The 14,886-nt window shown below is 44.9% G+C and overlaps 1 protein-coding gene across 6 annotated transcripts in view; it reads left to right on the plus strand.

The window, feature by feature from the left end:
• Positions 1-300: 300 nt before the first annotated feature.
• NELL1 (neural EGFL like 1) overlaps positions 301-14,886 on the plus strand; it is a 469,358-nt gene continuing 454,772 nt past the window's right edge. For 2 of the 6 annotated variants that reach the window (XM_075927737.1, XM_075927739.1), the window contains exons 1-2: positions 301-1,576; positions 9,262-9,387. In XM_075927737.1, coding sequence (XP_075783852.1) covers positions 1,528-1,576; positions 9,262-9,387 — 175 coding nt within the window. In that variant the 5' untranslated portion in view covers positions 301-1,527. The remainder of the gene's footprint in view (positions 1,577-9,261; positions 9,388-14,886) is intronic. The other 4 variants (XM_075927738.1, XM_075927743.1, XM_075927741.1 and 1 more) reach the window with 3 other exon arrangements.

Genomic DNA, 14,886 nt, shown 5'->3' on the forward strand with positions numbered 1-14,886 from the left:
TGCTGGATACTCTGGGAAGTTGCTGGCAGGTGAATGGAATGCCATGGTTATAAATGGGAGGTGGCATTCTACTGTCTACCACCTCTTTCTGAATACAGTGAGTAGGATGGTTCAAGCTTAACCATGATTTGCCTTACAGCAGTCCCCCTGCCCCGGACTATGTTGCAGGGTTGCCAACCGTCAGTAAATTTACGGACAGTCCGTAAAAAATTAGCTGAAATTGGACATGTCGTAAATTCCGTAAAAAAGTTTGTGTCCTGAAATTTCATAGAAGTACAATAAAATTTCAAAACCCAGCAATTATTCTATTGAAATTAAATGTCTTCTGTGCTGCTTCAGCCATTTTACTGCAGAGCGGTGGAAACTAGACGTTGTAGTTGTTTAGTTGTCCGAGTTTGGATGTACGATCACAAAATGGAAAACTTCCAGGACCATGACTAACTAAATGAAAGTGAGTTAAATAGCATCTTGTTCTTGTGATGTATGAATTACAATGATTACTTTTCACCTTGGCCATTTGTCATCTTAATATAGTATAAAAATGATGTTCCTAAAAAAATGTCTGTCCTTACATTTTTTCCATTTCGTCCATAAATGGAATTGATGTGGGTTGGCAACCCTGCTACGATGTATGGGGCTCTTTACAAACTTTGACCCAAGCTGAGCTGTTAGGACAGGGAGTACTCCAATTTATTTCAGCTGGCCTGCTCTCCCTCATTACCAAGTACAAAAACCTGCGTGGAGGTAAGAGGGGGCCACAGAGCCAGCCCCGGCGTTTACACTCGTGCCTGCTGTGTGTTCAATAGTCCCCATAAGACTCCTCTTCAATATGCCCCTTGCACAGAGGGGCGACTGGAGCGGGAGGGGGTATAATATGTAACAAAGCAGGGAGCGAATAATGACGTTTGCTACCTGTAGACCCACACACAGAGCCTCTAGCATCCCAGTGCTGGTCAGGCAGCTCTAGTGTCGTTTTGGCTTGTGCTAGCCCCTCGCGCGCGCAGAGCTTGGCTAGGAGTCAGGGCCCTTCCACACAGCAGGAACCAAGCCAGCGCACCCCTCAGCGAGCTGCCCCCATCCCCCTTTGGACGCTGGCCCCGGCCGCTCGCGCGGCTCTGCCAGCGCTGCCTTTGGGTCTCAGCTTCTCCTTCGGAGGCGGGCGGCGGATCCAACCGGCTCGGAGAGGGGGATCCGCCGCGCGCGGGAGGCGCCAGACAGCCCCCGCTAAGGGCCGGCGGACGAAGCTGGGTGGAGCGGCGGCGCCCGGCGGAATGACGCGGACCCCCGCCGCCGCTGAGGGGCGGGCTTGAGCCGCCCAGCCCCGAAGGAGGGGGCTGGGGGCGGCGGGCAGCATCCCCGAGCGCGGCGCATGGACTGTTCCGGAGTCGCGCTGCTGGCCGCCGGTGGAGCTGCTGCTCTCTCTCCCGAGCCTGCCCGAACCAGCGCGTCAAGTTTGGGGCGCTGCTCCAAAGAAACTGCAGGCGGGATCCCTCTGCCGCGGCGGGGCACCCAGCGGGGCCGGCACCGATGGATGTAATGCTGCTGGTCTGGGCGTGCGTGGCCGCTGCCAGGGCAGGTGAGCCGGGGGGACCCCAGGGCTGCGCCTGCTCCCCCGGCAGGGGCATTCGGCACCTGCCTGCGGGCCAGGCGATGCGCCCCGCGCGGGGACATTTTCAGCGCGGTCCTCCCCGCGCGCCGCAGGTGCGAGTTGGCGCCGGGCTGCGCGTGGGGCTGGCGCTGCCAGGGGCGCCTGGGAGTGGGTGGGTTGGGTTTTCAGGCCATCGCCTCGGGAGAGCCGGCCCGCCTGGGGGCAATTAACCGCCGCGGGGGGAGGGGAAAGCGGCATGCTCTGCTGAGCTGCGCACCTTGCCGCACCGGGGAGGGACCGCCCAGCCGCCACACGCCAGCCACGGGCGCAGCTCCTGCCTGCACGGCACGGGGTGGCTGGCACGCCGCGGCCACTGGCGGGGAGAACTCGCAAACTTTCAGGGGCTTTGGAAATCCGGGCCGTGCTCGCCCGGCTCCAGCCCCACCTGGGGTAGTTAGCAGGCAGGTTTATTTCCATCCCGGCTGCGCGTCTCGCAGCAGGCTGGGCTATTCGCATTAGGTGGCTGTTGCTGGAAACGTGCCTTCTAGGCTGTCCCTGGAAAGAAACAACATGTGGTCGCAGCGAGATCTGTGTTCAGATTTTCCACCACCCCTGTTAAAACCCTCCTCAGCGTTTGAGTTTAGTCAGATCGTCTCGCACCGGGCATGCATCTCTTGAGGTTTCCTCCCGCTAGAAGTTGCTAAGAGCAGCCGGCTCCTTTCTTCCAGGGGAAAAAAAATCTCTTTGATTAGATTTCAGTCAGGGGTTAGGCTGAGGTTTTTCTATGGGGTCAGCTAGTGGAGGATTTCAGCCTGGCTTATTATTTGCTTTGTACACTGGTAGTTCTCTTGTCTTTTTACCATGGCCTTCAATTCGGCGAATATTAAGATTGGTAGGGAGAGGAACAGCTGGTAATCTTGGAATTAGAGGTGAAATTGCTCTTATAAAACCACAGCCAGTCGCATACAAATACCAAGCCACCAGAACTTCCTTGCAGTTGCAACTGGTGAGCAGATCAAGCCCCTTGTTTGTTTGGGCTTCTCACTCGGGAGGGAAAAATCTTTTTTTTTCCCATTGACTTAATATTCTCCATGGGGACCGTTTCTTATTTCGCTAGTCTCCTCCAGGTTAGCCCTTGCTTCGTCTGATGGCTGAAGCACTATTTAAGAACCATTCTCTCAGGAAAGGCTTACGTGAGGCAAGATTCAATAATGAAAAGTTTCAGGAATCTGCCTTTCTCCCTCCCCGCTGTTTGCTCGCGGAGGGGAAGGATTTGAAGTAAGGACAGGTGAATGCTTAGGAAAGCTCTCTTCTGAAAAGGGGAAAAAAATCAGGTCTCTCGGGGTTTCTTGTGATGAAGGCAGATCACTACTGTGTGGGCAGAGTTTTGCGGAGTAGCTTCTCCTTTAATAATGTTGGGAGCATCCTTTGCAACGTTGGCATTAAACAGTAATTTGCTAGAGAGGCACAGACGCATGCAACCGACTGTCTAAAAAGCTTCTTCATAAATGTGGTCCTTTTTTGAACAGTCGTTCTCCTGTATGAATATAAAAATACATTTTAATTCTGATGAGGGCAGGCTGTTTCTGAGAGGAACATCACATAACTCTCCTGATCATTTTGAAAGCATGAATAATGGCTCACACATGAGCTAATAACACCTTGCTATCTTTTATCTGCAAGTGATGCTATTTTGACTGCAATGGGGGCCATTTTAATTAAAATGTGTGTGTTTTTAGTAGGAACGGTTCTTGTTTGTATTTATAGCCTCCATGTGGGTTTAGAATGTTTAAAGACCCAGGAAAGCCATAGGAACTCACTGTTCCTGAGAATTCCTAATACAAAGAATTAGTAGAAATAATATAACAGAAGCAAGCATGGCTTTCTTGTGGAGTCTTTGTTCCCTTTACTCTTGAGTAGTGTACTACTCTAAATAGGTTCTGATTTAGAGTACATTGGGGGATGTTTTCTTGATGATGTGCAAATGACATTTTCAAGGAAATTACCTAGTAAAATTACTACATATTTTCCCAAGGAAATCAGTGTTTAAAATGGCAGTTAACATCATAAAGTATTACAGTATCGCCCCATTATCTAATATAACTAGAATTTGAAAGGTGTGACATAAAGATGTTTAGGGAGAAAATCCTTTTTTTCACAGCTAACGTAACACCAGTATTGCATGTTGACACTTCAAATGGTAGTCAAGACTAATCTGAGACTAATTTATTTGGAATTGTGAAGCCATTTGGAAAGTTCTGTGTGTGTGCAACAATTGCTATTCTGTTAACTGTCAAAGGTAACATACACACTATAGAATTCACTTCCTGCTACCTCTTAGATAGCAAATATTTTTATGAATGACTAGATTTTTATCAAGTCCATTTATACTTAAGGTTCCCTCTCCAGTGCAACCTAGATGTGTACATATTTAAAGTATAAATGAACGTATAATCTTTGTTTTGTGTTTGTACAGTGCCTACCATAATGGGATCCTGGTTCATGTCTACGGTATCTAGGTGGTAATATAATAATCACTCATAATTAAGCTATATCACATAATTAAATTACATACAGAGAGCCTCCTTGTTTACTGAGACTCAGGTATCCAAGTTGGTGATGGAAGTGAAAGTAGACAATGCAACTTGTCAGAGCTGTGAGACTGATTTAATTTCTTTCAGGGATTTCTTGGTGGCATCATTGATAGTTATGTTATTCAATCCTGTTGCATACTACAGTTGAACCTTTCTAGTCTAGCACCCTTGGGACCTGATTGGTGCCAACCACTAGAGAATTTGTAGTGAGTGGGTCTCTTTATTTTTATTTCACCAAGGCAAATAAATGGCACAGTGTGTGAAATGCTGCTTAATAATTTTTGACTGTACATATACACCCTATATAAATCTATGCCTAGCCAAGGCTTATTAGCTCTCATCATAACAAAGTGCTGTTACACAATTTTACTGTATTGGCACAAAGAAACAAGCAGATAAACATAAAAAACATGCTTATGCTTAGCAGCAATACCAGCACTTCCACTGCTTGCAGATCTCTTAGAAGATATTGAGGGGTAGTTTTTAGAACTAAATAACAGCACAGAACACTGAGAGCCAGGACTGGTGGCTGCAAACAAACTTCATGAGATCACGGGAAACTTGGTCATACCCTCGATAAGGGGACATCCAGCCAACTAAAATCATGCTGGACCATGGATATTGCCACACTAGAAAGGTTCAATCTGTGTATATATAGTGGCTACAATTCTCTTTAGGAAGGGCTAAGTTTCTTCTGTCATACTCAGACATAAGTGAGTTGAAATCAGTGAGCCAAATCTTTAACAGACGTTGAGGACAATAAGCACCATCTCGGGTCCGATCCAGAGTTTGCACAACTTTAAAGGAAATAATATAAGGATGAAGAGTTGTAATTTAGAGTAGGAAATGGGATTTTCCAACTTTTTTTCTACTTAAGATAAAACATAAAATACTAGCTGCTTATAGAGATACTTGTGATTTTTCTTTGTATGATTCTCCTACTTAAGATTTCTGAAAGGGAGAGTGGAAGACCTCTGGGGGAACAGAGACTTGCTTATAAAATAGAAGCTACTTGTTTGTTTTTTAATTATTAAATAACCAGGGTTTTGAGTGTCTTTGTGCAGTCCCAAGGGCCAGCTTAAGAAAATGACTAAGTATTTAAAGCAACATATTGGCTTGCTAAAGAACCCCTATGATATTGCAATAGTTTCCTCTTCGGAAAGCTTATAGATAGTTGGAAGAAGGCAGAGAGAGCTGGTAGGCCAGCCCCTCAGCTTGGTTAACTGAAGTTAATGAAAAGCTAGCAGATGAAGTCTGTTGGTGGGTTTGGAATCAGTAGCTTTTGAAAAAAATAGCCTTGCTATTTGCTGTATTAGGGCTCAGTTATGCTCCCATTGAAGTCAATGAGAAAATGTCTATTGACTTGAATGGGGTTATAATTGTGTGTATTTGGCATGGCTTAGTGATCCATTGTTCTGATTTATGATATTTTGGGACTGACCCAGCACTCAGTGATGACAATGTAACCTTTTTCATTGACTTGAACGGGCTTTAGACTGGGCCTTGTTATTTGGAACTACATGTTCCAATCTCCTCTCCGTCAAATCAGCCCTTCTTTTTTTCCTAAGTAGATATTTTAATATCTGAGTTCACTGCATTTTTTTCTTTTAGACAACACCTTAAAGAATCAAGTCATATCTGTTTTGTATGGACAGTAAAGTTCCACAGATGCTTTTTGCTTTGACATCCTTAGCTAAAATTTGCCCTTCCCGACTGCTCATTTGGTTTTGTTGAGTGTTGCAAGCGACTGACCTCTACCTATCGATGAAAGCAATTCAGCTGAATGCTATAAGATAGGGCAGGACACTTTGTGATCAAATGCATTGTATTAAATGTAACCTTTAGCACTACCATTTATTATCCTTATCTCTCTCCATTGGCCAAAGGGAGGTAGTGTGCTTTTTTTTTTTTTTTTTAAAGTTTCTAGTAGTAGGTTTAGCCAGACAGAGGTAAATTTGTTCAGAATGATGTGTCCTTAGAAGAGTTGGTTCAGCATTAGGAAGGTTAGCTGTGTAAATCTTGGCAGATAGTGCTGACAGTCTTTAGTGAACTCCTTCACAGGATGTGTGGCAGTGCTGGTCTGAAGGAGGTGTCAAAGTCTCTTTGGAATTCACATATTGTTTCTGAGCATTTGGCTTGGGTTAAGCCAAAGAGAACCTTACTACTCTGTCAAGTATCAGAGGGGTAGCCGTGTTAGTCTGAATCTGCAAAAGCGACGAGGAGTCCTGTGGCACCTTATAGACTAACTGAAGTGTAGGAGCATAAGCTTTCGTGGGCAAAGACCCACTTCGTCAGATGCAGGTAGTCACTTGCCCACGAAAGCTTATGCTCCTACACTTCAGTTAGTCTATAAGGTGCCACAGGACTCCTCGTCGCTTTTACTGCTCTGTGTTATTGTAGAATTTCTAAGATTTGTATATCATGGTTTATATTGTAAGAACAATTTGTTTAGTGTCATTCCAGTTACCTTCATTTTTTACAAAGCCGTTTAGTCTTATATTAACATGAAAGCATCATATATATAGTAGCCCAATGTCTGTAACCCTGTAACACTGAAATGCTGGCTGTTCCCTTTGGGTGGCGCTGTTGCCTGAAATGCTGGCTGTTCCCTCTGGGCGGCCCGTGCTGCATGGGGAGCATGGGGCCCTAACGACCGCTTGCTCCCCTGAGGCGGCCCGGCTAAGTGGCGCAGAAGTCAGCTGAGCACCGCGGCGGGAGGGGAAGGTGGGCGGGGCAGTGATGTGTGGCGTGACTGCGGCTTCAGGCCCTGCCCCCTGGCCGTGAACATCACCACCCCGCCCTCCTTCTCCTCCCACCATGGCGTTCGGCTGACTTCTGCGCCGCTCAGCCAGGCTGCCGCGTGGGAGCAAGTGGCGCAAGCGACTGTTTGGGCTCCACGCTCCCCATGCAGCATGAGGAGCATGGAGCCCAAAAGGCCATGTGGGCTCCGTGGTCCCCCGAGTGAGAGGCAGGAGGGGGGGAAGAAGAGAAAGAGAGAGACAGAGAGAGAGGCAGGAGGCGTAGGAGAGCTGAGAGTGAGGGAGGGGGAGGCAGGAGGAGGAGGAGGAGAGAGAGGCCGGAGGCTCAGGAGAGAAGACTGACATGGAGGAGAGACCTGAAAATCCCGTCTTATGACAGGCTAATTGGCTAGTAAGAGCAGAATACTCTAAATATCCTTAATTTGGCAAGCCAGAAATGTTTTTATGAAGTCATGTCTTCCTTGTCAGTGGGACTAGACCTTCAAGGTGCACAGAACTTTCAACAGCTGAAAGAGAATTTAAAAGAGATTACTTTCAAGTTTCCTTTTCAATAGCTCCATGCACTTTGTGAAATGTTGTCTTCTACATCTAGCACAAGATAACCCAAGTTATTTTAAAATCTGAGTAAAGGAGGGGGGCAGAATGGGACGGGAAGTGTTTTGTGGTGTAATTCATAAGTAGACTATCTGATTTCTTCTGGGACATTATATACCCTGATAGTTTTTTAGAGAGTCTATAAAAAAATCAAACCAGGATACTTGCTGCCTAACTGCTCTAAGTCCTGAAAGAGCGAGAGAATTAATTTAAACATAAAACTGGAGATGGCCTAGTGGAAAGCCATCTGGCTGTACACCATAGGTGAAATCTTGTCCCCCTGGAAGTCAATGTCATTTATTTCAGTGGGGACAAGACTTTATTCTAGGAGCCTATTCCTGCTCCTAGAATGACATTAGTAGCAACACTTATTGGGACCAGGATTGGATTCTATGACAGGTTCTTGCTGTACATATCAGGCACAAATCTCATGTTACATCATTCACCATATTGATAGATGAATTCGTGTAAGGACCAGCCATGCTAGTCTCTTGCACATCTGCTGTTCCTTACTAGAAAAAGTTGCACATTTAACTACCTTAAATGTTCTATGAACAAGCAGCTGTCCCCAACCTCTGAACCTACATATATGAAAAAAACAGCAAGCAATTGGTCTGGTAGCACTTTATAGACTAACAAAACATATAGATGGTATCATGAGCTTTTGTAGGCATAGCTCACCTCTTCAGATGACCGGAGTTATGACTAGGAGATAAGAAAAACAACTTTAATTGTTACAACTTGGGCATGAATGCCAGCTCTCCTGTGTAGTGATGGTATGGAATCATATACCACCCATTTCCACCAAGCTGCTAAAGAATGCTCTGTTATCAGCTGTTCATGGGGGGAAGGGAGGGAGCAGGGACTGTCAGATTTTCCACTTTGGAAAATACTTCTAGTGAATGGTGGCGGTGAATAACTTAACCCATTCATATTAAAGAATAACTGCAGCTAGACATGGAATGCTAGCATGCTTTAGTGGATCATGAAGGGAGTATTGAGACTTCAATAAGTTCTTTGTAATACAGGTTGACCATCGCTAGTCTGGTACCCTCGGGACTTGACCAGTGCCAAACCAGAGAATTTGCCGAACCACAGGAGGTTAATATTGTCTAGAAACATTATCAACACTTATGCTGTTTACTGTGCTCTTACAATACATTTAGGGGTAAATTAGAGCTAAATAATGGCACAGAACACTGAGCAGGACTGGTGGCTGTAAACAAACTTTATGGGACTACAAGAAACGTGGCCACACTCATGATACGTGGACATCAGCTAACTGAAATCATGCCAGACCATGGATGTTGCTGGACTAGAGGGGTTCAACCTGTAGTATCGCTCAGTGAATATGAGCAGTGCTGTTCTAAGTGATTACTCATTTCCTCTGCCTGCTGTTTTCTTTGTCTTTATTTTGTTCCTTTTTACTATAGTTAAGTTTTGTTTAATTGTGATGATTCTCCTGCTATGTCAAACTGATGTGTTAAATGTAGTGTGTTCATTATGTTCTAGGATGGATGCAGTAAAATCTGTGAAAATAAAAGGTACTAGCTTAATGGTAGTCTATGGAGAAAAACATTTTTTCTTTACATCTGGGGGAATTTCTGTCTCTTAAGCGATGTATATAGTATCTTCACATACCCAATAGTGTACTAGCAATTCTTCATTGTTGTTTTAATGCTTTAATTTAAAATAAAAATTGATTTGAGTTTTTATTTTTTAACAGTTGCAGGATTTGGAATGGATCCCAATTTACAAATTGATATTATCGCAGAACTGGATCTTGTGAATACAACAATTGGAGTTACGCAGGTGTCAGGAATACATGCTAGCAAAGCGTTTTTATTCCAAGGTAAATCACACAATTTAATTTACCTAAGACAGCCTGTCTCCGTGAATTACGAAAAGACTGGATGTAAAACTTATTCCCTGCACACAATGCTTGCACTTTACTATGGCTTCTGTTGTTCCTAAAATACTCTGTGTTAATCTACTGAAATATACAAATGTTTTTAAATCAGGGGCAATGTTTAGGCCCAAAATTTCAATGAACACATTTTTTTTGGAGGTGTTTAAACATTCCTTTATTGAATTTTCAATTGAATACTCCCATGTTAATTCCCTTGCATGGGCCGCATTGTGTGTACAGATAAGAGGACAGAACTAGAGCCCTTTGTAGTGCCGTGCGGAACACTGATAGTAGTACACCGGTCTCTGGTCAACTTCAGTGGAACTGCACATGTAAGAAAAGCAAGCGATGTTTATCTTCACCCTCTGAGCAGAGTGACCAATACAAAGTAAATGAATACATGGTGAAATAAGACTCTTTGATTTTTAAAGTAATTTAAGTTTCAGTAGTGTGAGGTGCAACTGGTGAAGTGATTTAAAAGTGGGATTTTTAAGTGAATAATGGGTTAAGTCCTAGGCTGCATGAAATTAATGTGGATTTTGCCAATGATGTCAGTGGGACTAGTATTTCAGCCATTGTCGCTAAAAACCCTAAAGTTGCTGCAATATGTTTACATGAGGAGGTAACAATATGAACAGATGATTTTTACCTAGTTCACTATAACATTTCTGTAACTTGCTAAATACTTGAAAGATTGCCTTGAATGGCTCTGTTTTCCCCCCTTTGTTAACAATTTAGAGGGACAAAGGGCCTGATTCTGATCTCATTTACTAGTTTTATTCCACGAATGTCTCTAGTTATACATCAGTTACATTAGTGTACATGATACGACAACCAGACCTATAACTTATCATGTAAATTATGTACAATAAGAAAAGAGAGCAAGTGCTATGACAGACTATTGAAAACCATATTTGAGAAATTATGTAGATTTACCCTCCTTTTGGGACTTGAAGTAAAATAGTTTCTGCTAATTCCTAGGTGCTGTAATTATTATCAGTGACATCAAGTTAAACATTATATCTGAAATGTTTTGCTTTGGATGCTTTTTCTCAAATATAAGTTGTTTATATTTTGTGCTGGAGCACTGCTTAAGCAGTTGAGGCCAATAGTATAAATTCGCATCGTTCCTCAGCAGACGGCACTTTCCTAATTGGCTTAAACTATTTTAAAATTTCTCATTGTGTGTTTTCGTGGAGTTAATTAAGAGCACACTGATGAACTGTTACCATAGATTGTCACAATCTAATAGTGCTGAATGAAAAATACTAAAAATATCCGCGTGTGCAATCTAGGGCTTGTTGCAATAGTTGATATTAAAAGTAAATATTAAGAGATCATAATCTTATTTCTTTAGTTCTTTTTGTCCTGGAAGATCCCCTAAATGCTTTACAAATTAACATAAAAATTATACATGCTGCCAAGTTTATCCACCACTGAAATTCAGCCAGGGTCTTCAATTTAGTATATAAAGGTTCTGGCCTAGCAAAGCACACAAGCATGTGAGTAGTCCCATTGAATGAGGGTGGAAATGGAGCATTATGGCTCTTTTTCCTGTGCAGAGGGCTGCTAGGTTCCCCTTCCTCTCTTCTTCCCCCCTCAAGAATGTACTCACAGTGAGGGCACCATAACACAGCATATAAAGTTGCCGGATGCTTCCCATTATAAGATCTTGTTTTCAGTGACTTATAACTTGCTAAGCTTGAACTGTTCAGGCTGAAGTGTACCATGCTGGGTGTCTGCCTCAGGGTGAAGTTCTAGGAAAATGGCAGCCAAAACAGTTAAGCTGTTTCTGAGAAGGCGGCTAGGGAAAAATAAGTTTTTTGAAATGTAAAAATCAATCAATCTGTTTTACATTTTTTTTCCTTTGGAACGCTTTAGTGCTCTCATGCTTTGGAGCAGGGAGCTGGCATTTTCCAGGGGAGTGGCCTGCATGTCCGAGATATGCCATTTGCCATCCTTGTAAGAACCTACCCAAACTTGGCAAAGTTACAAAGCTTTGAAAAATCAGTTTTCACTGGTTTAATGGAGACTTAGATGTAGCAGCTATAATCTCAGAAGAATCCATCCTCACTGAGCATGCTTGGGTCTCTTGTAGCTTCTTTTGTACATACACAGTCTGATCAGCATTCCCCACACATTAACTGAGTTTCCTTTGTGATGGGGTGTGGTCACAGACCTTTCTGGTGCCTCCCGGGGTGCTGACATGGCCACTGCCACTCGCCTTCTCGCTCTCTGGGGCTCCTCACCTCCTGGTCCTGCTGGGCCTTCTCCGCTGGTCTCCCCCAGCCACGGTTCCGAGCTGAGGTCCCTGCCCCCACCAAGAAGAACTACAGAGACTGAACCACTTCAGGTCCAAGGAAAGTTCAGTTTAGGACCCAGCCTCCTGAGATGGCCTTTCCCAGATGGGATCAAACCCCAAAGAATTAGGTAAGCCACCTTTAATAGTGAAAGGGGGAATGTGCACACTGGTTGTCCTCCCAAGAAATAATTGTTTACACTGGGTTTGATAGAAAGTAAAAATGATTTTATTAAGTGGAAGCAGTAGGATTTAAGTAGTAATAAGTGAGAACAGGCAGAACAAAGTAAGTTACAAATGAAAAGAAACAAAAACGCTTGGCTAATTCTATGCTGAAACTCACCCTAAAACCTCTTTCCAGCTGCCCCTCCAAACCAGGGCTGTCCCCCCCCCCCACCCTGGGGTCTCCGGTTCCTTCTTTCAGGTGCTGCCCAGCCAAAAGACCAAGGCCTCTCCTTTCCTATTCTTTTTGTTAAGGAGTTGAGGCCACTCTCTACCAACCACTGTTCAGACTTAAGGACAATAGTGATAGTTTCACAGTTGAGGGTAACGCCCTCCACATCTCTCATTCTCACATTTGAAACCCCCAAAGTATTCCCCACTCCATATGTCTAATTTTACGCACACAAATGATACATACATTAGAGTAAAATAAACAGAACCAGCAGATCATGACATGAAGATTGATGGGTTACATGAAATAATTTGATCAAAGCACCTTTGAGTAATGTATATTCATGTCCATAAGTCCATTTACTAAAGCATGGGGGTGGGGAGAGTGTCCGTCACATCCTCCATTCCCTGAGAACTCCTAAGTGTGTCCTAAGTGTGTCCTGACTGCTTATGTGCCATCCTCACGGAGTGATTATGTAGGCACCAGTCCAGGGCCACAGGAATGAAGCTGGACTTCCTTTGATAGCTGCTCTGAGTTGGGATGAGGCCAGGCTTGAGAGCTGGAAGGTTGTCTCTGAATGACTCCTCTACGGTTGCCCCAGCACGGTGGAGAAGGAGGGTGACTGCCTGATTCAAATGTAGAGGGGACAACAGCTGGATCTGGGGGCTGGCAGAGACAGGTTGGGGAGCAGATGGGTATTAAAAGCATGGGGGAGCAGGGCTAGCAGGGAAGAATTGGGAGCTGAGTTGGGAAATGGGGACTGACTGAGCAAGGAGACTAAGGACAAAGATCTGGGATGGGGAAGGACTGGAGGTCTGGCAATGGCTGGGATGTGGATCAGAGTTGTGAGATTTGGAGACTTAGTGGGAGAGGAAAATGGGACACTAATGGGCAAGAGAGAGAAATGGGATGGGGTAGATTGGAGGGGATGGGGCAGGAGGATTCAAAATTGAGACCATGGCAGTGGTGAAAGTAACTTCAGTTTCTTACAGAAAATATTGTATCTTACCCCTCCTGGGGGAGGGACATGAGGGCATGGGGTTGGGTTGTGGAGAGGGCAGGAGTCAGGGCAGGGAGTTAGAGGGGTGGAGGGCTCAGAAGTCAGGGCATAGGGTGTGGGGGCTTCAGGACAGTGGGTTGGGGGTGTGGATGGGGAGCTCAGGGCTGGGAGAGCAGCCACCACATTGCCTGGCTAATCGTGCACTGGGCTGGAGCTTGAGTATGCTGTGGCTGCCCAGCCCGGGATGCCAGCAGCATCTGGAGCCCTGCCCCCAGCCAGTCTCGTACCGGAGTGCTACACTAGGGTGCTCTGGCTTACTTGAACCTTCAGATACATGGGCAGAAAAATGTGTGCTCACTACAGTGTGTTCAGAGCCTGGAATGTAGCAAAAGATCTTTGAGTCTCAGCCAATACCTCCAATGTCAGCAAATATCTGTGGGAACCCATTGGCAAAACCCTATTCTCCTCTTCTGCTGGTCCCCATAGAGGATGACATGGTGTGTCCAGTTTCTCCATTTGCTCAAGTGTCGGCGTACGTGTTGTGGATCTGATGGGTCCAAACAGCGCTAAGGGTCAATGTCATTATGCTGCCACATGATGAAATACCTGGTTTTTCAGTTGGCTTTTTTTTTTAAAAAAAGTGGAAATACAGTGCAAAAAACTGCATTGAAAGAACACGATTACAGTGTGAAAAACCAGGTACTTAAGTTAGGAAATGTCAGAATTAAAGTTGCTTAGTTCAGACCCCTTGTGTATATACATTGTGGTCTCTAATTACATTATCCCATAATCATTGTCTGTCTTTTTACATCAGTGATGGGTAACCAAGACTAGAGAGTGGGCTGCACGGGTGGCGTTCCTTCGTCTCAGTGGACCACAAGATTGAAATCCAGTGATGGGCATGTGGCCCATTGGAGGTTGCATCTGTAAATGCAGGTTCCATCAGTGGCCCACACTCTCCCTCACTGTTCCCTTTCCCCACATCTCTCGTGCCCTGGAGTAATGAAGCCCAGCACGTCCTTACTCCCTCTCTCTCCCAACACTTTCGGAACACCACCGATCAGCCAGCTCATACTCCTCTCCCTCCCTGCCTCCCAGAGCTGGAATACTGCAAATCAGCCGATTCACAGCACTCCAAAAGTGATGGGAGGGTGGGAGAAGTGTAGAGACAGGAACGTTCCTGCCTTCCTAGCACTTTTGGAGCACCACGAATCACCTGATTCACTCTCTATCTCCACTCCTCTCCCTTGCTCACAGCGCTTTGAAAGAGAGGGGAGGAGTAAGAAAGCATAGGGCTCCAGTGCCCCAGGGCGCAAGAGGTGTAAGGAAAGAGAGCAGAGAGGGAGTCGTAGGCCACAGGTTGCCCACCACTGTCCTACATGGCTGAATCAGGGTAGTGAAGATAGCTGTGTAGAGGACTCCTGCCCCATTTGCTGCAGAAGGTGAAAGGTGTGTGTACAGTGCATGATGCAGGAAGAGAGAGGGAAGTTTCATGTTGAAGATACCCTAGGATGACATCCAACTATGTCTACACTTGCACTCTCTTCCGAGAGAGGGATGCAAATGAAGACATTTGAAATGGCAAATGAAGCTGGGATTTAAATATCCTGTGCTTCATTTTCATATTCACGTTGTGGCGCTATTTCTAAATAACAGATGCTGTTAAGACGCGGTTATTTTGAGAGAAAACCCTTCTCTCGAAATAACTGGTAAACCTCATTGTATGAGGAATAATGGTTATTTCAAGAG

This window comes from Pelodiscus sinensis, chromosome 4 (genome assembly GCF_049634645.1).
Source record: "Pelodiscus sinensis isolate JC-2024 chromosome 4, ASM4963464v1, whole genome shotgun sequence".
NCBI classification, from domain to species: domain Eukaryota; kingdom Metazoa; phylum Chordata; order Testudines; family Trionychidae; genus Pelodiscus; species Pelodiscus sinensis.